Here is a 25,597-nt window from a genome sequence, read left to right on the forward strand (position 1 = left end):
GAAGTAGATTGTCCCATCTTCCTTCCGAGGAGTGGCTGGTGGGTTTGAACCACCAGCCTTCTGGTTAGCAGTCAAGTGCCTTAGGCATGCTACCAGAGCTCCCTGTCTGATATATAGAAATGCTAATAATTTAGCTGGGGTGAATTACATCAATGGAAGTACTAAAAAATGAATAAATAAAAGGAGAAAAATCTACAAATTTTGTTGGTGAAAATACTAACACATTTATAAATGTATCAGAGATATTAATGTAAGAATATTTTTTTTAAAATAACTTTCAACTCACCATAGCCCAAGATGTGCTGGCCAATATATCCAATATTCTATTTGTTAATAAATACTAAAAACTGATAAAGCAATAAAACGTAAAATATTGCTCTTCTGATAGAAACAAAGTGAAAAACACACTCAGAGCACATGTAAAGGGTACATGGTAAAAGTATTAGCAAAGTAGATCTAGTCCCTTGACACATATGTGACTTTAGATGCTAAGGGAAGGCGCTGTGTTCTGACAATCATTCAGAAGGTGCTACACATGGACACGGGTGATCAAGAAATTTCCATTCTAATGTCGGATCTTGACATATTCATTTAAGAGGAGCACCACTGTGATAACAAGATTCATAGTATGCAAATAAAAATAACCAGGTTGGTGTTTATGCGTAAAGAGGAGCTGTGATTTGTTCATTTGCATGAGATGGAAGCTAGGGGCTATGTGACTTCACCCCTAGCAGTCTCTCTAGCTTCACCTCCAGACAACACTCACCTTTCCCACTCCTTTCAGCTGCTCAGAAGCAAGCTCTCCTTTGCCTCTAGGCTTTTGCTCATGTTGTGCTATCTTCCCGGAAAACTCTCTCTCCGGTTACCTTGTCTGGCTAACTGCAGCTCATCTGCCAGGTCTCAGCATAGAGGACTATCTTTGTAGGAAGCTGTCTTACTGCCTTGAAGACCAGACTGCCTCCCATAGTGACATCATCTATAACCTTCACCTCTTGGTACTGTTTGTTGCTACATGCTAGCTTACTTTTAGTGGCCCAAACACTATTAGTGCCCCAGGATGGGAGCCACATCCGTGCCATATTACACTGAATCTCAGTACTTTGCAGGATGCCTAAGACATAGTATGATCTCTATGTGGTGGTGTAGTGCCTAAGGCATTTGACTGCCAACCAGAAGCCTGGTGATTTAAAGCCACCAGCCACTCCCCTTAAGGAAGGTTGGGAGATCTACTTCCGTAGTGATACTGCCTCAGAAATCCAAGGAGGGGTTAGTATGAGTTGGATGTGACTCGACTACAGTGAATGAGTATGTGTTGAACAAAATGAAAAAAATAAACGTAAACTAGTCTACTTCTGATTCAAGGTGACCCCATGTGTGTCAGATTAGCACTGCATTCCATAGGGTTTTCAATGGTTGACATTTGACAAGTAGATCACCAGGCCTTTCTTCAAGGTGACTCTGGGTGGAATCGAACGTCCAATTTTCCTATTAGCAGCTAAGTGCATTAACCATTTGCACCACCCAGATAGTTGGAAGAAAATGAATGAACAACAAGTGAATGTCATTAGCATAATGAAAATATTATAATACTCCAAGTACAAATAAACAAAAAACATGCTAAATTATAGAGTCTGTACTTTCTGTCAGCCAACTAATCTTTTCCAGTCTCCATCCAGGCACTGTTACCTCACCCATCCTTTCAAAAGACTGCCAGACCTTTCTTACAATCCCCTATGTAAAAAAATGTATTGAAATAAACGTATTTACTTGGTGCCTCCTGGATTGAAAATTCCATGGTTGTTCTTACCTGACAAAAACAGGGACTCTATTACATTTTTTTTTTTTTTTCTGCCATGGATATATATTAAAGCCATTCTCTCTGGCCCACAGGCAGTTCACATGCTGATTTAGCATTGTTTCTGACCTCCTGTTCTCTTCTTTCTCCATTAATCCCACTGCATTTTAATGTTTTAATTCAACCCATAATTCTACCATATCAGTCAGCCAAACCTGCTCAAGTTTTACTTGTCATGATAGCTTTTAACCTCTTATTCATTACCATAATTCTACGTTTTATATTACAGAGTGGTCAGCTTTTAACTTAAATGCAGGGGGCAGAGAAGAGTGGTAGAGTTTTAAAAGCTGTAAATCTCAGAAGCTAAGGAAGCAGGGAACAGGAAGAAAACTGTGAATGTGTCAAGCCTGGCTGTAAAAGCAGATCAACGACATGGAGAGCAATTTGTCCAGAGAAATCCTCCAGCCCAGACTCTCCCTTGCCTCAAAGTCACTAATAAAGGAGTAGAATGTCAAAGCCATTTTATAAAGCACCATCTGGGACTGAAGACTAATTTGGAGGCAGGGCAGTCCAAGTGGGACTGTGGATTCTCATTCTTAAGATCCAGACAAAATTAAATGTGGAATACTCTACAGAAAGTTAATCTCTAGAGTCATAGTGAAATGGAAAAAAAATAAAAATAAAAATAAAATGATCATTTTGAAATAGCACAGTCTACAGTGGTAGAATTTCCACCTTCCACGTGGGAAACCCAGGTTTAATTCCCAGCCAATGCATAGTCACCATCCCTCTGTCAGTGGAGGCTTCCATTTGAATAGGTTTCAGCAAAACTTCCATACTAAGATGGAGTAGGAAGAAAGGTCTGGCAATCTACTTCTGAAAATCTGCTCATAAAAACCCTATGAATCACAGCAGTTGCTCCTATTGGCCAAAGATCACGGGGATGGCACAGAGCTGGCAGTGTTTCATTCCACTGTGCATGGAGTGGCCTTAAGTCGAGGGCCAATTGGACATCAGCTAACAACTACAACAATACAGCGAAACAATGTGTTTTCATACTCTTGCCATTTGTTTAAAAGTTGAAGCAGGTGAAACTTAGCCTTACTTCTTACATCACCTAAAAGTTTGTTCTCCCTGGACCATTGGTGGACTTTAAGACCAAAACTCTCTGTTTTTTTTTTTTTTTTGCTTTGTTTTGTTTGCTCATGAAGAGACACTGGAATTAACATGCATCATGTTTCTGGGCTTAATGGATCTGTTCAAGCCCCTCAGTGACACTGGCCCCAACCTTCTTAAGAGTTACATGAGACTCACTGAACATTTTGGATGGACTGTAGCCTCAGAAGGAGTGAAGAAGCTCTATATGACTCAGGAGACCTTAGAGTAATGTTTTAACCATTACACAACAAGCAATTCATCAATGCCAGTGTGATTTCAATTCACATATCCAACCACACCACCGTAGCCTTGTCTTCCACAACTGAAAAAACTCAGGCTACCTTGTGCTGTCTAATTCTTCAGTCAATGGATGTTTTTCCTACTGTATTCTCAAAGATGTTCATATATCATCTCTACCAAAAAAAACAGAAAATGTTGATACTATTTTCAAAAAATATTTTGGAATTACTAGTTATATTCTGTTTACTTATATAATTGTGGCTGAAATTGTGTTGGGGATTTATGGTTGCTATGCAGAAAAATCTCAAAACCAATAATAGTAATAATAATACTATCTATTACTTGAGTACTAAGAAAGACTCAGGTATCAAGTAGATATGATTTCTGATAGTTACAATGATCCTGTAAGTTGGGCACTGACCCCACTTTACAGATGGGCAGCCAGATTCTACATGTAAATTTGCTGCCAAAGGCCACATTGTTAGAAATGGTGTGGTTTCAAGCAAGCCAAGGATGGCTCAGAAGCTGATATCCCTTCCCTCACATAAGATTGTCTTTGAAGGGAAGTTTTACTGAAGACGCTGTCCTTAGGGAGCCTACATAAAGATTTAAATTACTATCATCAAGGTGTTCTCCAAAAATACAGATCTTAAAATTTACATTAAAGTTCATATACACTCACCAAAGCAAACCAAACTCAATGCCATCGAGTCAATTCCTACTCAAAATAACCCCCACTGGGTTGCCAAGGCTGTAAATCTTTACCAAAGCGGACTGCTCAATATTTCTTCCATGGAGCAGCTGGTGGATTCGAACTGCTATCTGTTTAGCAGCCAAGTGCCTTACCGACTATACCACCAGAGCTCCTTTCATATACACTAAGAACGTGCTAATGCAAAAGGATGTTTTCCCAGCCACTGGAAAATAAAACAACCAAGACTTAGAATTATGACAGCAAAGAAAAGGAAGTATAAGGGAAAACTCTGAAAAACTATAAAGAGTAATTGCTGAATAAGAAACAGTGAGTGGCACTTCAAGTGACCAGTCTTTAAGTCTGAGAGTAGCATATACTTTAGAGTAGGTTTTGCCCTACCTAGACATTAGCTGAGGGGTAATGCCATGTAGCCAGCTCCCAAAGGAGAACTTTGTTATCTTTTGCACCTCAGGAGAGGAAAAAGGAAAAGGATACCAAAAAAAAAAAAAAAAAAAATCTAGAATCCATGAATAGAAAGGACAGAATGACCAGCAGTGCAGGTATATTTCTAAGCTACAAACAGGAAATAGCTAAAATAATAATGAATACTCAAATGACAAAACAGAGAGTAAAAGGGACATCTTAAATTATTATTTGTCCTCTGTGAGGTAACCAAGCACTCATTTGGAAAAGCATTTCCTATTAGGTAAAGGAAACATGACAGCACAATGACACGTGAATGAAAGACATTAGTCTTCACATCTACTAAAAGAACACTTTCGCCATCCATCACAGGAGGCTGAAATTCTACTGTTAGGTAACGTTTTGGGGACACAGAGTTCTCTGCTTTCACATAACTTATCACTGTTCCACAGGGAAACACAAAGTTTCTGGTCCTCATTCCATCAGTGCTGGCAGCGTCCAAGTATGTCACAAGGTGACAAGTGTCTGAGGTACCAAGAAGTACTTGAGACATCTCAGTCACTCTGTGTGGGTGGAATAGGGAGTGACAAGGTAGAACTAGTAATCTAAGTGGGTAATATCCTTGAAATGCTTGACCTTCTGCAAGAGCTGGAATGGTCTGGTCTGGTTTGCTAGTTAAATGCACAAGTCTGGCCTAGGAGATGGCCAATGAAACAATAACTGTTACCTATTTGATTAGTTCAGAATTAGGAATGAGGGACTATGGCTATGGCACTTGGAGGACAAGGCACAGACAAGGCAATGTTTCTTAGCCAGGGGGTGCTTAGGCACGTGTGGTGGAATTTGGGTGTGCTCTTTTTCTGTCTGTCTCTGTGAGCATATTTTCTATTTTCACACAACTGGGGATAGTTACTAGCATTGGGTGCATGAGAGTCAGATTTGATAAACTTCCAGCAACATGCCAGGCAGTGTTCAAGAGTACCAAACTCCTCACCCATCTGTCTCAGTGGGACAGCGTGATAAGAGCAAGAACAGCTAACACTCTATGTGCCAGGCATCATGTTAAGTATTTTACATAGAAAAAAAAAAAAACCTGCACAAAATACTAGGTGAACTACTTCTAATCCATCTCTGCTTCTAAACTCCTTTCTCCAGGAAAAAAAAAATTCACTTCCCTATGTCTCTGCATTTCCTAGTCTGCAAAATGAAAGGATTATATGAGATGAGTGGCTTTCAATCTTTAAGTATCAGCACTAATATCCTATCTTCAGAAGGATTGCAAAATGGAGGTGCTCTGTCTGCGGAGCTCTCACATTCCTCGAGGGGTAATCCCAGGGCATCTTCTTGAACTCAAGTCCCAGAGAACAAGGTTTGAAAAAGACTAGACTGGCAGCTGTTGAGATCCCTTCAAGCACTTATGTTCTAAATTTAAGATTTGTGTACAAATTGTATGTATATAGCACAACCAAAAGGCAAGAATTTGGTGGAAAGAATTTGGTCTTTGAAAATAGAATCCCGACTCCCGCTCACTGCTCTTAGGTCCAGGATGAAGTTGTACGTTAACCTCTTGAGTTATGCTTCCTCATCTATAAAATGAGAATAATGCCACTAATTCTCAGGGCTTTTCTAAGGAGCAGAGATGGCACGAGCTTCCCCCAGCATTTCCACAGAACATGTGCTATCTCATTTAATTGTACTCTTCACCACAACCCCTCAGGGTGGCTATAACACTTACAGTATTATTAGTTATAGATGGGTGAATCCCTGCGTAGTGCCAACAATTAACGTGCTTCCCTCCTAAAGGCTGAAGGCTGAAGACTCGAGTCTGCCTGGAGGAACCATGGCCCGGTGATCTACTCCCAAGACATCAGTCATTGAAAACCCGATGGAGCACAGTTCTACTCTGACACACATAGGTTCACTATGAGTCAAAGTCAACTCAATGGCAACTGTTTTTTTAATGTATGTATGGGTAAGTTCCTCAATTAAAATGGGAGCCTCAAAGTTAAGTAAATAGATTTGGTCTCAATAGATTTCATTACAGTTTGCTACAAAAGTCATCAAATTGATTGAAAAGTTTCCCTCATTTGGAACACCTGGTCCAATATTTATCTTAAATTATATGATGTCTTACTAAGCATCGAAAGTAAAATTAAAGGGTATATCAATAACTTACATAAACATTTCCCGACACATAGAAATTTCTCCTGATTTAATCAATACCAAGTGACATTTATCCATTTTAAAAAATTAATTGAATATAGAAAAGTTCCCCACTTAGGACTGGCTAGCCTATTTGCTTATGGCTCCTTAGGTGAAGATAGCAGGTCTTACTATAAGCACACGCAGATACAGACATTTGCCCCAAACCAGTCCCATGCAAAGACAAGCTCCACGCACATCATCCACCACAAAGAAAGCAGAGCAGACTCACGTGCCCAGACGTTCCTCATGCTTTTTGCTATCTTTTCCCCAAACTTCAATGTCCAAAATGCCCATCCTGTCAGAGAAGTAGTGAAAGTCAAACTGTTCCCGCCACTGGGGATTTGCACTCTTACACAGTGTCTAGAAAACATGCGGTTATAATATTTATTTTCTTAAAACGTTAGTCATCACTACAGCAGCTACACATTCATTTCATTTCTAAAACTATAAGGGAAGTCAAGATGATGTACCACACCCCTCATAACTTAAACTTTCCTTTTTGGAAAGAAAGGGACTTCCGAATGCTCCAGAATCGACAATAAAAAATCACTGCTCTTTAGCTGTCCCATAGATTCAGAATTTATCTACCAAGTTAGAAGGAATATTGTTATCCCACAAGAAACCATGTATCAATAGACATTTTATAATTATTCTTTCTTACCAAAGATAACGCTAATTGGTTAATCAAATACAAGTAACATTTTTATTGGCGTATCCATTCAGTGCTGACTTAAGAACTTTATAAATTAGAAGTGTGAGGTCTTAATTAACATCTGCCAGATACATTAAACGAGAAACCCATAACATGTACATCATCACTGATTTTTAAACTTAAGACTACTGAATCCAGTTATTAGAGTGGGAGGGAAACTAGGAAACTCCACTATAGCCATAACTGAAAACTAACATTAATGGCTTGAAAACTCCACAAATATTTCCGTGTTCTTTGAGTTATTTTAAACTACTTATGTGTCTGGTTCATTAGCAGAATTCTCATTTTTATTTCATTTTGACAAAGATTTAACTTCTGAATAAAACATGAAAAAAAAGTTGGCCACTGAGTATCAGTCTCTAAGGTCACAGCATCAAATGTTAAATCCTAACACCAACTACTCCTGTATGAGAAAAACATTGATACCTGAGACCTCAGGGGTAGTCACCGTTGCATAAAATAATATAAGCTCTGTTTTATATCAGATCACAGAATTTAAAACTGGGAGGAGAGAACCTTATTAGATCACAAATTAAATGCATTATTCCCCAAAGAGGAATGCAGCAGATATTTGACTAATTCTATACTTCCCCTTAGTCCAAAGGGCCAACTGCACTTAGAGATGAATAATTTTTCTATAAATCCTTAGCCTGACCCTGGCTGGAATCTTAGTGTAGAGATGTGGTTACCCTGGATACACTTACTATGCAGTACAGATTAAAACTACCTGGTTAAAATAATTATCTGATATTTTTCACATTTTTTTATAAACTAGTTTTGACTGTGCATCTCCATTTTCTATTCTTTTGTGCAGGAGTAAATGAAGTCTAATATTTGATATTACATTGAAAATTGTGCAGCCAAGAAGACCTCTTGCCTCCCTAAATCACTTTCTAACGTGTGCATCTGTTATGTCCTCTAGTCTACAAAACCCAAACTGCAAATATCCTCTGGTCTATTTTCAAATCTTCCATTGATTTTGTTTTCTAAGTAGTTTTTGGCAAGTGACTTACTCTAGCTCCCTCAATCCATAAAACATAAGAGATATTCCTGTCTGATAGTCATGTAAAACTAATTAATTACCAAGGTATAGAGACTAGGGTTTTAGAAATAAAACCCACATCAAATTACTAAGATTAAAAATTAAATGGAATTTGGATTGGCAGAGTCAGACAAATAATTTTTAAAGAGAGTTAAAAATGACATTAGTTTTATTCAAAATAAATCACGTTTCAAACTTTAGATAATTTATTTAAAAAACACACCCATATACACAGTGAAAACCAGCAGCACTATATATCTATTTTTTAATGTTACTACAAGCAAGTAAGAGAAACCAAAGGGTATATAATTTTGAAAATATTTTTAGTTATCTCAAATATCTTAATCCAAATATAATGTATTATATTATTTTATTTTTGTAGGATTTTGAAAACATTTATTTATTCTTTTCCTACATTTTATGAAACATAGTTTACATTTTTTACAAAGTTTAAATGTATTATTTAATAATCTTTTCTGAACTCTTGAGTGACTGTGTTAAATTCTACTAAGAAATCAAAACCAGTTTTCACATTAAATGACTATATGTATATAATTATTTTGTTTTCTGAGACATTCCTAGTTAGGAAGGTTAAAAATAAATTACTGCAATTTTTGTGAAATTTGGAGTGGGAAAACATTTTTTTTTAAGATTCTTTTATTCTTAAAGATATTGTTCTCCTGACAGAATTGACAGAACTTACCTTACTTTTATACCTCTGATCTCCCAGTTTTAACTGAACAAACATTTCTGTCATGCTTCCTCCTGAGACATTCTTCCCTTCCAACAAAGTTATGCTTATAATCCCGTTCCACAGTTGGTTCTTTCTCAAGGATTCTGAGAGCCGAAGGTTGCGTATCAAAGAGGACTAAGGCAAAAAATAAAGATGACATATAAACTCGCTGCTAATTCTTGAGTGTGATTTTGGGGATCATAGGAATTCCAGCTTTCAATATTTGAATTTAAATAACACTCCCTGCCTAGTGAAAAATGTTATTCTTCACTGGTTTCGCAAACCTGCAATCACTGCTCAAGCCGTGGGCTTATAACTATATAGTGAAGGATGGATACAAGCAACACTTTTATTTGGCAGTGGCCTGTCCTCCCACAGAGATGAACTATTTGGTAAGAATCCTTAAACTGGGCCTTTGGCTATTTTAATAATAGGAAGGGAAGAAAGGCATTCTGGGAAACAGATATAAGAACAAAGTATTGTTTTGCAGAAAAAATACCTCCAGGCATTTAGAAATGATGGCTTTGAATTTATCCTTCACATTTGAATCTGACTCCACATCCCTATACTCCTTTACTATATTACTAAAAGGCCCAACACCACGATGGGGGTGGTGTATAAAGTGCTTCTCACAAAGCCTAGAATCAGGTAGGGGGTTCGTTATCTGTTAACTTGTTGGGGTTTTCTCTCCCCTTATTCTAAATTACATTAGGCACACTCATACACTTTAAACAGAATATAGAAGAAGGCAAAAATCCCCTATTATTAAATTATAAAGAGGATTACTGCTGTTTTTAGTTGCCATCAAGTCAATTCCAACTCATGGTGACCCCACGTGTGCACAGCAGAGCTCAGAGTAGGGTTTTCACTAAAGACAATAGACATTATTTATTTTTAATTTGTACTATGCAAATTTTCTAACAGGTCAAGAGAAGAATATAGTAGATCTCTATGTATTATTCACCAGTTTCAACACTTTGCCAATCATGTTTCTTCTATCCCTTCACTGTTTTTTTTTCTTACTGAAATGTTCTGGAGCAAAACCCACATTTGATTTTATGTAACAACCTGCATGATCCCACTCAACAAAATCAACAATAATTTCCTTAAAATCATCAAATACCCAGTCCCTACTTAAATTTCCCTGACAGTCTCGATAATGTCCTTTTTTATAGTTAGTTTGAACGAGGATCCTCACATGGTCCGCATGCTGCATTTAGTTGGCAGAGTTCATTTCCATTCTCCATTCAGTAAGTGAAGTAGCACAAGCATAGACTTCTCTATTTGAAGGACAAATAAGTGGGCTGAAGAACGTAAATGGCATTGAGTATCATAGTAAAGCAATGAATTTCTAATGCTATTATATATTCATTCCTATCATCTGCTCAATATATCTTTGAGATCATTTAGACACCAATTTGCTCGGGCACCAGTTTGTCACAAATTATCACAACAAATGGCATGTCAGTAGCATATTAATTATATACCAGCTTACCTCATCCAGCACATATCACTCTAACACTCATGATAAATTTTGCAACAATGGCATGTCAGGTGTTTTGCTAATAATTTTATAACAACCTTAAATAAAATACATTTAAGGAAATGTATACTCTCAAACTGTGTATCTGTATTGTCTTTCTCTTGAACCACACACACATCCATGCACATGTACACACACACACACACACACACAGACGTACCAGAGGTGCTAATACCAAGCAGTGAGAGCAGGTGGGGAATAACTTAATGAAACAAAAATAAACAAATCAAAAACACAGCCTCTTTTACAGTGGACATGAACAATTCCTTCCTAACTCCTCTTTGCAGTGGGGTTCTGGACAGGACATACTCAATAATGAAGGTTTATGAGATAGTTAAAAATAGGAGATTTCATTTTTATTAAAAACAACACAAACCTTCAGCAAACATACACACACACATGTATTTACACGTATATGCCTATATGTATTTAGAGATGTAGAAATGTTTAAAACCTTATAGAGCTTATTAGGTGCATAGGCTGAAAACTCCTATCTTTAAAAAGAAAATTAGATTTTGATTCATATCTCCTGCTGCGTTTCTTCCCTCCCCCCCCCTTTTTTTTTATGTTCTTCTTAAAGTTTGACTTGCAGACCAAAAAGCTAAAACATGACCTATCCCATGGCTATGCTTCAAAGTTCCGACAGATATATTCCTCCCTAAACACTGCAACTATTTCAAAATCTTTTTTATGAAAAAGGGAGTAATGTCCACAAGGGATCAAAGGGCATCCTACAGTCAGGCAACTGCCTAAGAAAAATGGCAGTGCTTCCATGAAATATGCTCTAAAATAATTTTGCGGCTTGGTATGTCCTAATTTCAAATTGGATGTTTATCTTGGAAAGGCTTCTATCTAACTTGTCCATAAAACAGCCCCACTTAGCTCTATGAGCTCTGTGAAAATGGAATCCAAAGCTGGTTATTAAGGGGGCCTAGAGATGGGTTCCATATGGCAGAACAGCATGGGAGGGCAGGCAGAGGCCTACATCAGGCGCGGCTTGGCTGGAGCTCCTGATCTATCCACGGACACTAGTTGCATTACACCATGACATCTGGATTATTGCTTGTAATGTCCCTGGGAAATATCCACTTTCCATCAAAGCCTTTATCTATCTCAGTCGGACTTTGAACATTTTAGTATTTAACGCAGTCATGTTTGATGTGATGGGCTTGCTCTCTGTCGTCCAAGATTTCTTTCCCCCCTACTAAACACAGGGTAGGAGAAGTATTTATTGCACAGACCATAGACAGAAAAGAACACAAGACCTTTATTCTATTTATTTTACCCTAAATGTCTCTGTAAAATACACTATAAGGTTATCTCCAAAATAAAGTTTCATCAGTGAGCACCATATTCTCTGTTGTGTGTGTGTTGTGAATTGTGTGTGTGTATGTATTAAAGAAGTTTCTTAATTACTCTAACATTTTGCTTCTACCCTTGAGGCTTATAATGAGGCTTATGAACAAGCAGTCTGTGGTTGGGGGCAGGGTCTGGACAATGATGTGTGAGCTCTGTTGCAGAGTTGGGCTCTCAAAATCTTTTGTGCTCTCTTCAAACACTTCCTTTCTCCCTACAATAAATCCTCTCATCGGCACTCACTCATTGAGCTGAATAGCTCATGTTTTCAGGTCTGTGCCGTAGCCTATAAGTGAAGTTTGTCATCTTAATGTAACTTGGAATGTGAAAAGAGAGACGGAAATGACCCATCAAAGTGGAAGCCCACCCCACCTGAACTGAAACAAACACTATGAGAGAATGCAAAGCTTCTGGGTCCTGACCCTAATTTCTCAGCAGACATAACAGGTAAAATATAGTACATGACAATTTGTCATTTTTCTCCTTCTTTCCAGAGGATCAGAATCTTTGACTATTTCTATGTGGATTCATTCATATTCTCTCTTGTCCTCAAGCCCCCACACCACCAAATTCACACCCATTCTTCTATACAGAACAAGCAATTTTGGTCTGGTGCACATGCACATTACTTACTAATAGTGAACACAAGGTGTGGTGTTTGACTTAGAAACTTTCATACTCACTTTCATAAAAATAAAAATAAATAAATAAATAAATAAATAAATAAATAAAATAAAAATAAAAATAAAAACAAAACCATTAATTTATTCCTCGGTTCTGACAATTCCACAAACGAGCAAAAAAGGAATGAAGCAGAAGATACAAACAGACAAGCTTTGGTGGTGGTGGTGGTACCATCAAGTTGATCTTCAGGGTGCAGCAACACCATGCAAAAGAGTGCAACTGCCTCACACAGTTTCCTAGGGTATAATCTTCACAGGAGCAGACTGCCAGGCATTTCTCCATTGAGTGATTGGGTGAGTTCAAACCACCAACCTCTCAGTTAACAGACAAATGCTTAATCATTGCACTGCCAGGGCTCCTTATAGAAGAGATTTAGCATGCTTCAAAAAGGTACACAATCTTCAGAAGTTTAAATCTAGTAATACTCTCAATGAAGTGAATCAACCATCATTCCTGGGACACATAAAATGTACTACAACTTGGGCACATTAATTATCTGAGGATTATGGACAAGAAGCATGCTGAGAAGATGCTGATATGGATTCAGTGCCTCTTTTCCTTGGCATGGCTGAAAGAGAAACCCAGGGATGATTTGAAATGATGAATGAAATGATAACATTTCAGCTCAGTACCTCCAGTCTGTCCTGAGCCAGGAGCAGTGGCAGGGAGGTCAGGAGTAAAGGAAGCACCTGAGAGGAGGGCACACAATCTTCAGTGCTGGGGCCTGCAGCCATCATAAACAACATTACATTCAGCTATGTCACCATTCAGAAATGACCAAAAAAAAAAAAAAAAAAACTTGACTAATTAAAATTAAAAAAAAGTTGTTGTCAAGTCAATTCTGACTCATGGTAACCTTATGTGTGTCAGAGTAGAACTATGTTCTATAAGGTTCTCAATGGATGATTTCTTGAAAGTAGACTGCCAGGCTTTTCTTCCCAGGCACCTCTGAGTAAACTTGAACCACCAACCTTTTGGAAAGCAGCTGAGTGTATTAATCATGTGTACCCCTCAGGAATTCCATGCTGACCAAAACTCCAATGTAATTATGTAATTATCCAAAGCACTCTCTTGGGTACAAAAAAAAGGGGGGTAAGGGTATAGAGGTAAAGAAAGGTATTGGCACTTACTAAGTGCCAAGTACTGTACAAGTACATTCTATATCATCTAAATTACTAAAACATCAAAATATCATTGTTCCAATGTTGTTAATGCATCCTATTTTGACACTCCTCAGTTATTTGTCTTAAGCCACAATGATAAATTAGACATTCAATGGAAACAAATCCATGAGACAAATTAACTTTTTCTTAAAAAGATGAATAGAAAAGCAAGATTCTAACCATGACTACTGCTTTGAAAAGCTAAGGATGAACATTCAGTCTAAGAAGGTTTTTACCAAAATATTCCTTTCAAGCTTTTTCAACATGCAAAACAATGGCCCTTGTCAACAGCTTTTATGGTATTGCATGAGAAGATCCACACATCCAGGGGACAGGCTCCCTGAAACCACACTACTCAGCAACTCCTTTATATCATCTGACGGGTCTGTGGGTATAAATTCGCCTAGAACTACACACAGAGCCTTGCATTAGGATATAAAGAAAACCTTCTAAATTCCCCACATGGTATATGTACATGAAAGATGAGATTTATATTTGTGGATGAAAATATATCACAATCATATGGATTTGAATAATCTCTGTGTACAAAGACATTAGCTCTAAAAGTTTTATATTGAATTTAATATTTTAAGTGATTTTTAACTATCATCACTCAATTATTGTCCTTATAAATAGAAAGTATATTAAGGAAAGATAAAAAATAGATAAAAACTATAAATCCCCAGTGGCTCTCAGAGTTTAGGATCAGAAAAAGATTTGCTTCTGTATCTTTCTAACGAAATATGAGAATCATGTGTTTCAACAAGTTGTGTTTTTTTTTGTTTTTGTTTTGCTCTGGCCTCTAGGAAGCTCAGAGTAAAATGCTGAGCTCATATGCTATAATATTTATCATCCAGTGTGTTTTGATTCACTTGTCTCTGCTATGCTGCTGGCCTTCACTTCTAGATTCCATCTCTCCATGTCACCCTTTCACATAAAACACTTCAAAAGCATTTCATCCAGGGCTGGGATTATACTAGTTGCCTTCAAGTCAACTCCAACTCATGGAGACTCTGTGTGGCAGAGTGGAACTGTGCTCGGAAGGGTTTTCAAGTGGCTGGTTTTTTGGCAGTAGATCACAGGCCTTTTTTTCCAAGGCACCTCTAAGTGGATTTGAACCTCCAATTTTTCAGAAAGCAGCCAAGTGGTTACTACACTGTTGGCACTCCTGGACCAGGTCCAGGGCATGAAAGCGAGACACCCGGGGTGAAAATGTAAGGAAGCATTCACTATCAGGCTCATGCGTTGCTGGTTCGGCACCTATGTGAGTACCCCCTTACCTTCTGCAGCCTCGGCACCTCACTTAACCTCACTCCAATTCAGTCCTGCTCTCAACATCTAAGAGTTAGTAGCCCCAGTTACATGTTTACTTATAACTCTGCCTTTCCTTACATCTCCAGCTTTGCCTCCTATATTTCCCAGCACCCCACTTCATTCTCTAGTTCATACCAAAACTAAACTTCACTGCCATTGACTCTGTTCCCCCATTGGGTTTCCAAGGCAATAAACCTTTATGAAAGTAGATCACCCTATCTTCCTTCCATGGAGTGCCTCGTGGTTTGAACTTCCAGCCTTCTGGTTAGCAGTCAAATGCCTTAGGCACTGTGCCACCAGAGCTCCTTTAGTTCATACCAGTGGTTCTCAAACTTGGATGACCATCAGATCACTTAGTGGGCTTTTTAAGATATTTCTGGGCCCTACTTATAGAGTTTCTTGTTTGAGATGCTTCTGATTTGAGAATTTGTACCTCTAATAAGTTCCAGGTTTTATTGATGCTGCTGGCCCAAGGGCTCTACTTTGAAAACCACTGCCCTATGCCAATAGTTAGGAGATTCTCCCACATCTCAGGTGATTTATACTGCCATGTCTTAAGTCATCATTTCTTCCTTCTTATGTGGTAAGACTCACTTCAGTCTTCTTTCTCTGAAAGGCCCTCTGACACCTCCATCCAGCCCACCCACCTGCCTTCAAGGCCAAGGTAAGGATCTCACCACATCTTCTGAATACCCAGTCTCTCCACTTCTCATCTCTTCTATTAGATCACTCATTACAATGGCTGAGTATAAATCATTTTTGCATTCCAAGGATGGTACCCATACCCATTGCTGTCAAGTCAATTCCAACTCATAGCAAACCTATAGGACAAAGTAGAATTGTCCCTTAGAGCTTCCAAGGCAGTAAATCTTTATGGAAACCATCAAGTGGCAGGTGAGTTCAAACTGCCAACCTCTTGGTTAGCAAAACCAAAAAACAAACTCACTGCCGTTGAGTTGGATTTGACTCATAGTGACCCCTCCTTGAGTTTCTGAGGTAGTATTACTATGGAAATAGATTGTCCAATTTTCCTTCCAAGGAGTGGCTCGTGGGTTTGAACTTCCACCCTTCTGGTTAGCAGTCAAATGCCTTAGGGACTATGCCACCAGAGCTCCCCTACCATAATACTAGGTGCTTAATGAGAGGATTTGGGACAAAATTGATTCTAATCTCTCTGAAAGGATGGAAGATTTGAAGAAAAATTAGGACTTCAATGACTTGGTCCTTCTAAACCAGAAAAAACAAACACACTGCCAGCGAGTCGACCCGACTCATAGCCACCCCTCCTTAGGTTTCCGAGGAGGTATCTCTATGGAAGTAGATTGCCCAGTCTTCCTTCCGGGGAGTGGCTGGTGGGTTTGAACTTCCAGCCTTCTGGTTAGCAGTTAAGTGCCTTAGGCACTACACCACCAGAAGTCCTTCTAGTCAGTAGCAAATAGGAGCTTTGAGAATTCTAATAGGTTTCTAAATTCACAATTCTTCAATCATTTCAGTTTAACCAAGAAAATAAAAAGGTAAAAGGTGTTAACTATGGATGAGCATTTGACTGCAATTAAGAATGTGTGGACATAAAAAAGACCAAAATACATGAAAAAGTAACAGCAGCCCATTAAGAGGGAAAGACTATTGATCTATGTTCCATTGCAATATCTTGAGTTTAGTTCACCAATCAGACAACAGTTTTTCTTTTAAAAGGCTTTTCCATATACTGCTGCCAGGGACTACTCATAAATAAGGGAGGTGAGCTCAATTAGAGAAAGAAGTACAGTGAGAATGGGTGTTTTTCTGGATGGTAGGAGAACCATACATTCCATGTGAGTAGCTCATTCTCATTCCAAAACTGTATAACTGGGGAAGAAAAAAAAAATGAACATTAAAACTCTTCTAATTCTCACCTGAGTTCTGATTCATTATAGAGAAGCTCATTATAAATAGATAGCTAGATGGATGCATGGGTTGGTTAGTGGGTGGATAAGGGTTTGGTGGACAGAAAGAGGGAAGGAAGGGAAGTAGGGAGGGAGGGAGGCAGGTAGAAAGAAGGAAAGGGAAGGAAGAAAGAAAGAAAGGAAGGAAGGAAGGAAGGAAGGAACTCCTCTCCAAATTCTTTGATTGTCCTCCTTCAATTTAAGTTCTCCTACATAAAACCTACCTTGAGGCAAGATACCTGCTATGGAGCTAAAAATGTTAAAAATCATGTTTCAAATCACCAGAGTGTTCAAGCCTTTAGCAAAAGTAGCACACCTCCAAATGAGCTGTCTGCAAAATGCATAAATTTGCAAAGAGCCTTAAATGAACCCATCTTGCCACAGTGCATAGAAGCAAAATTAATATTGCTAATCCATATGACTGAGTCAAAGACAAATGCGAAACCACAATAATCTGCCAAGAATTCTCAGATCCCACTCATCTGGCCAGGCAGCTGGACCATAGTAAGCCACCCCAGAGACAGGAGGCCAGAGGAGGAGTTAGAACTGACAGGAGGTACTCATGCCTCACATCAGGAGAGCATGTTCCAAAAACGGTCACAAGTTCCACCCAGCTCCCTGACAAAGGGGGCTACAGTGAGACAATGATCTGAGGTCAGTACTGAGGTAAAAGGTGTTAACTATGGATGAGCATTTGACTGCAATTAAGAAAAAGCCAACATGGAAAAACAGTCAGAAAGAGGGCCGCTGGTCCATGCAATGGGACAGTTCTGGGAGTTCATGACCTACCCTGTAGCCAATTTGACCAATTCTTTCAGTGAACTGAAAAAATGGTAATGAAACCACCACTAATCCTATCATTTGGCTAACAGGTGTACCATTTTTTAAACCAATGAAACAATTTTCCTAAGCCAAACATTTCTTACACTTCACTGTTCTGAAAAGTTTGTTGCCTACAATAAGTCCAAGACTGTAAAGAGGAAGAAAAAGAGGGAAAGGCAGAGCAAAACAAAAGAGAAAACAGAAAAGGAGAAAGGAAACAATAGCATAGCTTAGAGATGAGAGGAAATTTCATCATGTGTGATTCAACATTCTTACAAAGTAATGCATTGTACAAAGTGCTTATAAAGCCAAAAGGAAGGGCTTAGTCCCCATATTTTGGATCAGAGTCCAATTTTGATGTTGTTGTCATTAGGTGCCGTCAAGTTGACTCCAACTCATAGTGAACCAATGTACAAGAGAATGAAACTGTGTCTGGTCCTGCACTATCCGCCCAGTTCTTGCTATTCTTGAGTCCATCATTGCAGCCACTGTGTCAGTTCATCTCATTGAGAGTATTCCCTTTTTTCACTGACCCTCTACTTGGCCAAGTATATCCTTCTCCAGGGACTGGAGGCATGACCAAAGTAGGCTCATTCTTACTTCTAAGGAGCATTTTGGCTGCACTTCTTCCAGGATACATTTGTTTTTTCTTCTGGTAGTCCATGGTATTTTCAGTGTTCTTCACCAACAGCACAATTCAAAGGCATTCTTCTTTAGTCTTCCTTATTCATTCTGCCCCTTTCACATGCATATGAGGTGATTGAAAATACCATAGCTTGGGTTAGTCACACCTAAGTCTTCAGAGTGACATCTTTGCTCTTAAACATTTTTAAAGAGATCTTTTGCAGCAGATTTTCCCAAGTACAATACAACTTCCAATTTCTTGACTGCTGCTTCCATGAGTGTTGATTGTGAATCCATGTAAAATTAAATCTCTGACAACTTCAATCTTTTCTCTATTTATCATGATGTTGCTTCTTGTCTAGTGAGGATTTTTGTTTTCTTCATGTTGAGGTATAATCCATACTGATGACTGTAGTTTTTGATCTTCACCAGTAAATGCTTCACCAGTAACAAGCAAGGTTGCATCATCTGCATATCACAGGCTATTAATGAGTCTTCCTGATGCCATTTTCTTCATCATATAATCCAGCTTCTCAGATTATTTGCTCAGCATACAGATTGAATAAGTATGGTGAAAGGATATAACCCTTACACACACACACCATGTAGTATCCCCTTGTTCTGTTCGAACAACAGCCTCTAGGTCTATGTACAGTTTCCTCATGAGCACAATTAATTGTTCAGAATTCCCATTCTTCACAGCATTATTATTTGTTATGATCCAGATAGTCAAATGCCTTTGCATAGTCAATAAACACAAGTAAACATCTTTATGGTATTCTTTGCTTTCAACCAAGATTCATCTGACAGGAGCAATGATATCCTCTTCTGAATCAAGGCTGAATTTCTGGAAGTTCCCTAGCGGTATATTGCTGCAACCATTTTTGAATTTTCTTCAGCAAAATTTTACTTGGATATGATATTATTGATATTGTTCAATAATTTCCACATTCTGTGGGACCATTTTTCTTTGGAATGTGCACAAACATGGACCTCTTCCAGTAGGTTGGCCAGGTAGCTGTCTTCCAAATGTCCCAGCATGAATGAGTAAGCACCTCCAGCACTGCATCCGTTTGTTGAAACATCTCAATGGTATTCCATCAATTCCTGGAGTGTGGTAGTTAAGGTTGTATGTCAACTTGGCTGGGCCTGGTTGAGTGGCTGGGCAGCTGGAAGTAGTTATTCCCCATGGTGAGATTGGTAATTAACTCCATGGTGGAATCTACTGGAGTAGCTGAGTAGCTGCTTTATGGATGTGGGCTGCTTTTAGTATATAAAAAGCAACTTTGAGGAAGATCTCCAGCATATGGCATGCTTGAACCCTGGATGTAGCCAAGTCATTGTTCAGCAGCCTGCTATGTTGTCCTGCTGATCTTGGGACTTTTTCAGGACCTGAATCAATGGCCTGCCATGTGGTTTGGCACTATCAGGACTGTGCCATTTCATTTGTCAACCTTGAGCTTGTCAGCCCTAGCAGCTGCCTGAGTGAAGAAAAGCCTCCAGCTTCAGAGGACCAGGAGGAAGAGGCAGAGCTGAAGCCAAGGTCGAGGGGCTATCACCCAGCCCCTAGAGCCTGGCACTTTGAACTAGGATTTCTAGCCTTCAAAACTGTAAGAGAATAAACCTCTGTTTGTGAAAGATATTTCACCTGTGGTATTTCTGTTAGAGCGGCACAAAGTAAGGAAAACAGGGAGCCTTGTTTTTTGCTAGTTCTTTCAGTGCAGCCTGAACTTCTTCCTTCAATGCCATTGGTTCTCAATCATACACTACCTCCTGAAACGGCTGAATGTTGACCAATTTTTTTTGGCACAGTGATTCGGTGTATTTCTTCCACCTTCTGTTGAGGCTTCCTGTATCATTCAATATTTTGCCCCATAGAATCCATCAATATGGCAACTCAAGACTTGACGTTTTTCTTCAGTTCTTTCAGTTTTAGAAATGCCAAACATGTTATTCTCTTTTGGTTTCCTAATTCCAGGTCCTTTCACATTTCATTATAATACTTTATTTTGTCTTCTCAAGTCTCCCTTTGAAATCTTTGGTTCAGCTATTTCATTTCATCATTTCTTCCATGTCCTTTTGCTACTCTCCATTCAAGAGCAACTTTCAATGTTTCTCCTGACATCCATTTGGGTCTTTTCTTCCTTTCTGTCATTTTAACGACCTTTTGCTCTCTTCTTTGATGACATCAAGAACATCATGAAACAACTCATCTGGTCTTTGGTCATTGGTATTTAATGTCTCAAATCTATTATTCAGATGGTCTCTAAATTCAGGTAGGCTATAATCAAGGGTGCACTTTGGCTCTCTCCAGAATCCAGTGGGGGGAAAATAATCCCTCCAGGTATTGAAAACATAGGATGCAGAAAACAGGTTTCAGATGTGACAGAAGCATTGAGAAGCTAAACAGAGAATACTGAAGAAGCCTAAAGGTTATTGATGGTAAAAAGCTTCTTGGTGATGGTAAGAAGCTTCTAACACCCATTGGCTACAGCAAAGGTTGGCAACTTTTTTCTGCAAAGGACGAAATACTTGGCATTTTAGGCTCTGTGACCCATAAGGTTTGTGCTGTCACCATTCAACTCTGCTATTGTCAGCTATAGAGAATACTTACAAAAAGTATGCTAAAAATAAACTTCATTTACAGGAACAGATTTAGGGATGTATTTTGCCCTCAAACCAACATTTGCTGACCCCGGGGCTCGAGTCTCTGAGTGGCTCAAACAGTTAAGTACTCAAATTCATCCAAAGAAGAAAAGCCTGGTGATATATTTCTGAAAGGGTACAAAGACTGAACACCCTATGGGGAACAATTCTACTCTGAAAAGCATGAGGTTCAATGAGTCAGTGATATAATTGTGACTGGTATTTGATTTGGACTAGAAAGGCAGAGGGAGCTCTAGTGGTGTAGTGTCTAAGGCATCTGACTGCTAACCAGAAAACTGGAGGTTCAAACCAACTGGCCACTCCTTGGAAGGAAGATTGGGCAATCTACTTCCGTAGAAATACTGCCTTGGAAACCCGAGGAGGGGTTTCTATGACTTGAATCGACTTGACGGCAATGAGTTTGGTTTTTTGGTTTTACAAAGGCAAAAAGAGGAGGCAGAGCAGTCAGATGTGGCCGGCAGAGTTCATCCTCTGCCCTAACAGAGAGGAAGAGAAAGAAAAGTAGATGAAGCCAAACAGTCCAGGAATTGACACACAGGTCAAAATGTTTTATTCTGAAGAAAAAAATGTTACACTTGTATAGGTCATGTCTCTTACTTAGATAACCAAACAGAGTCAGATTACCCAATAAACAAGGTAAGCACGGACTCACTTGTGCTTACTTTCTAATCTATAGTGAACAAATTCACGCTTCTTCACCACGTCAAAGATCCTGCTTATAGGTGTGGCTGGCATCTGTCTCCTCTCAAACCCACACCACAATCCTATAGAACCAAAGCCTCTTTGCAAATTTACAATTCCTGACAGGAACAGAGTACCCACTAAGTAAATTAAGCATGGGTTTACTTATGCCTATTTACTAATCTGTAGTGAACAGTTCATATGGTTTTTATCACATGATGTGAAACTGTTAACCACAGATTAGTAAGTAAGCACAAGTAAATCCACACTTAACTTGTTTATTGGGTAATCTGCCTTTGTAACTGATATATAAATGCATAAAATAACGGGGGGAAATAGAAGCTATGTTAGATTATATTTTTATCTCAGTGTAAATCCATCTAAGGTAAAAGAAATCATGGCAGAGGATACTGTAGTAAGCTATAGAACCTATTTAGACCCAACCACATTAGATAATGTGTGTGCAAGAGTGTGCATGGGCATGTGTGCATACATGTATGCATATAAGCATGTGCATGCACATACAAAGTTTCTGGGTACAATCAGCAACTTGTCAATTCTATATTTAATGTTTCTTTTTTAAAAAAAAATTTCCCATTAGACTATTTGACATAAGAGGAGACCAAAAAAAAAAAAAAAAAAAAAAAAAAACGCATTGCTTCTAGTGGATTCTGACTCAGCAACCATAAAGCAAAAAGACTGCTGACCAGAAGGCCAGCAGTTCAAACCCACCAGCCACTCCTTGGAAGGAAGGTTGGGCAATCTACTTCTGTAGTGATACTCCCTCAGAAACCCAAGGAGGGGTCTCTGTGAGTTGGGTCCAACTTGAGAGCACATAACAACAACAACAACAACATAGGGGTTTCAAGACTTTAATCTTTACCGACTCTTAGCAACTCATGGCAACCCTATAGAACAGAGTTGAATAGTCCCATAGGATTTCCAAGGCTTTAATCTTTACAGAAGCAGACTACCACATCTTCCCATGGAGTGCTGGTGGATTTGAACTGCTGACCTTTTGGTTAACAGCCAAGCACTTAACCCTATACCACCAAGTTTCCTTAGAAGATACTACTGTTGATTTTCTCTCTCTCTAAGTGTTAAACTGAGAAATGGAAAATACATCTATTCCAATGGAAGATTACATATAACAACTATATATTATCCCAGCCCTATTAAATCAGAATCTCAATTCTCACTTAAGAATGCTCATCAGAATACAAACACTGGCTTTGGTTTGAAACCTAAGCCTATTTTTAAATGCAAGCTCTATGTATTTTGTATTAAAATATAAAGCCAAATAGTAAGGAAGCAGCTTAGAAGAAGAGTCCACAAAGGTTCTGCTATTAAGAAAGCCCTAGGATGATGCCATTTATATATGTACAGGGTTTAGAAGCAATGATCAAAATAAAGTTATATTATTATGAGAATAAGTTTGAGATGAAAAAGTCAATGATACTTTTCAGGTAATTTAATTTGTTGTTTTTGTTGTTAAGTGCCGTCGAGGCGTTTCCGACTCATAGCGACCCCATGCACAGCAGAACGAAACACTGCCCGATCCCGTGCCAGCCCCACATTCCCTGCTATACTTGAGCCCATCATCGCAGCCACCGTATCAATCCATCTCCTTGAAGGCCTCCCCCTCCTTCGTCGACCCTCCACCCTACCAAGCATGACATCCTTCTCCAGGGAATGGTCCCTTCTTACAACATGACCAAAATTTAATAGACTGGTGAAATTTAGGATACTTAGAGCTAAATAATCTTTATGTCAAATTTCTGATAGATAATTTTTCAAAAATATAATATGGAAATCCCCAAAGAGAAGCATAGATTTTAATAATACCAAGAGATAGGTTGACCAGGGTATTTCAATGCCTTTTATACCAGTTTAATCACAGTGTATATATATTTCCCATGTGATCATTTTCATAAGTTAAAATAGAAGTTATTACATTATTCTCTCCAAAACTGCAAACTCCAAGAAGCAAAATGTCAACATGAAATTCTCCATTCATATGGAAATTGCATCTCCCCAACAAGATCATGAGTAGCTTTCAATGAACGTTATTCATCTAAGGTTTTATTAAACATATATATTAGGTTTGGACATGTATTAAATCCCAACACAGGATACTGAAGTCAAAATTCTAGGAACTACCAAGATTGGGGAAAAAAAGACAACAGCTCAGTGCTAAGACACAACTCTGCAATATCTATATCTATCTAGATATATGTATCCATATAGATATATATATCATACTACTCTCCAGGATCTTCTGTTCCCTTCATATTTTTGATATCTTTATCCAGGCCGTCAACATTTTTTCTGTCCCTCTTCATTCCTTTGGCCATTCTTCCATAACCTCTCTTGTCCTCCCTAGACACCAATATTCCCCAAGCTCACAATTTTTCTTTCTAGCCTTTATGTTCTTCCACAAACTGCCAGTGTTGTTCCACAGACCAAAGCTCCCTAACTAAAGATGGTTATTGATGTATAGTACCAGGGTTTTAGTGCAGCAGCAGAATCAATAAACGAGAAAATACTGCTTTGTCAGGTTTCACCAAAGCATTCTGGGAAACTTTACTGCTTCAGATGGTTACAGAAACTCGTAATATGGGAGAATGAGAAGCCAGGCTCCCTTCTGTGTGAGAAATGATGTTCTTCTACCCTCTAGTGACTACAAGGGAATAAAGCAAAAGTTGGAGGGATTTTTGAGACAGTTTCACATAATTATTTATATTCTTCTAATTTTATTTCTAAACAGAACTAGTCTTGGCAGACAATGAACTACTAGATTAGTGTCTTATCATAGCTATTTTTAAAGTTTTTTTTTTTTAAAAAAAGACATATTTTAGTGAGTCAAAACTGTAGATTCTTTAAATTTCACAAGCAAGTTTTATAAAGTTTGACTTTTTTTCTAAGTAACTAAAGTTTGTTTAAAAATCTTTCTCTGTCCGTTTCTCTCTCTGTCTCTCTTTATCTCATACAGCCCACCCCACCACCATTACTACCACAATTCAGAAACCGAACTACAGAAAAACAGCCTCAAATCTTGCACCAGCTAGTAGGAATAATTTTTCATTAGTTATTTCTCTATAACAAGTAGCAAAAACCATCAAGTTGCTGTAAAGTCAATTGTGACTCATATGGACCCTGAATGCAGAACTGCTAAATTAACTTATAAACACTTTTTTTGCTTTTGTTTGTTTTTACAATAATGTTGACATTTAATCACTTAAATTACAACTTGATAATTGAATGATGTGATAAATTAAAAGTATATTCTTACTTTGGTACCCTACACTTTTTGTAAATTGAGCACTGATGAATAATTGCCTAGAAAAGTAGCAACAGTGTAAAAAGTCACCAGAAATTCATGAAGAAATCTTTAAAGAAATTCATACTAAAAGAAAAACTGGATTTTTCAGAAGATATAAAATATATTTGAAAACATATGATGTATCCCTCTCAGTCAATCTTTTAATTGTTCCCATAACACTAAAGCTAGTTTCTATTTAACATTAAATAACTTCCTAAAGACCTAAATCTAACTGCACTACACTCTAAATATTACAAGCTTAATGAAGTGTAACATTCTAACACAGCCAGTATATACAAAATGTCACCACCAGAATGATTGTAAGTTCAAACATCTAGCTATCCCCTTATTATTATTATTTTTTTGAAATTAAGTTATTAACCTCTTATTTGTAAGAGCAGTGAAAGGAAGGAATGTTGTTAAGTCCAAAGGCTGGGCGATATCAATCATGTTTACATTTGTGTTTGCTACAAAGATGAAGTTTTTACCAAATG

The 25,597-nt window shown here is 38.3% G+C and overlaps 1 protein-coding gene across 1 annotated transcript in view; it reads right to left on the minus strand.

The window, feature by feature from the left end:
• The window catches only part of MCTP2 (multiple C2 and transmembrane domain containing 2), a 304,647-nt gene that overhangs the window by 208,347 nt on the left and 70,703 nt on the right, over positions 1 to 25,597 (minus strand). Inside the window, 2 exon segments of the mRNA XM_042783576.1 lie at positions 6,745 to 6,875; positions 8,973 to 9,137. Of these exon segments, the coding sequence (XP_042639510.1) occupies positions 6,745 to 6,875; positions 8,973 to 9,137 (296 nt within the window).

The sequence above is a fragment of the Orycteropus afer genome, unplaced genomic scaffold, assembly GCF_000298275.1.
Source record: "Orycteropus afer afer isolate SDZICR_OR568_19922 unplaced genomic scaffold, OryAfe1.0 scaffold00019, whole genome shotgun sequence".
Lineage (NCBI taxonomy): Eukaryota > Metazoa > Chordata > Mammalia > Tubulidentata > Orycteropodidae > Orycteropus > Orycteropus afer.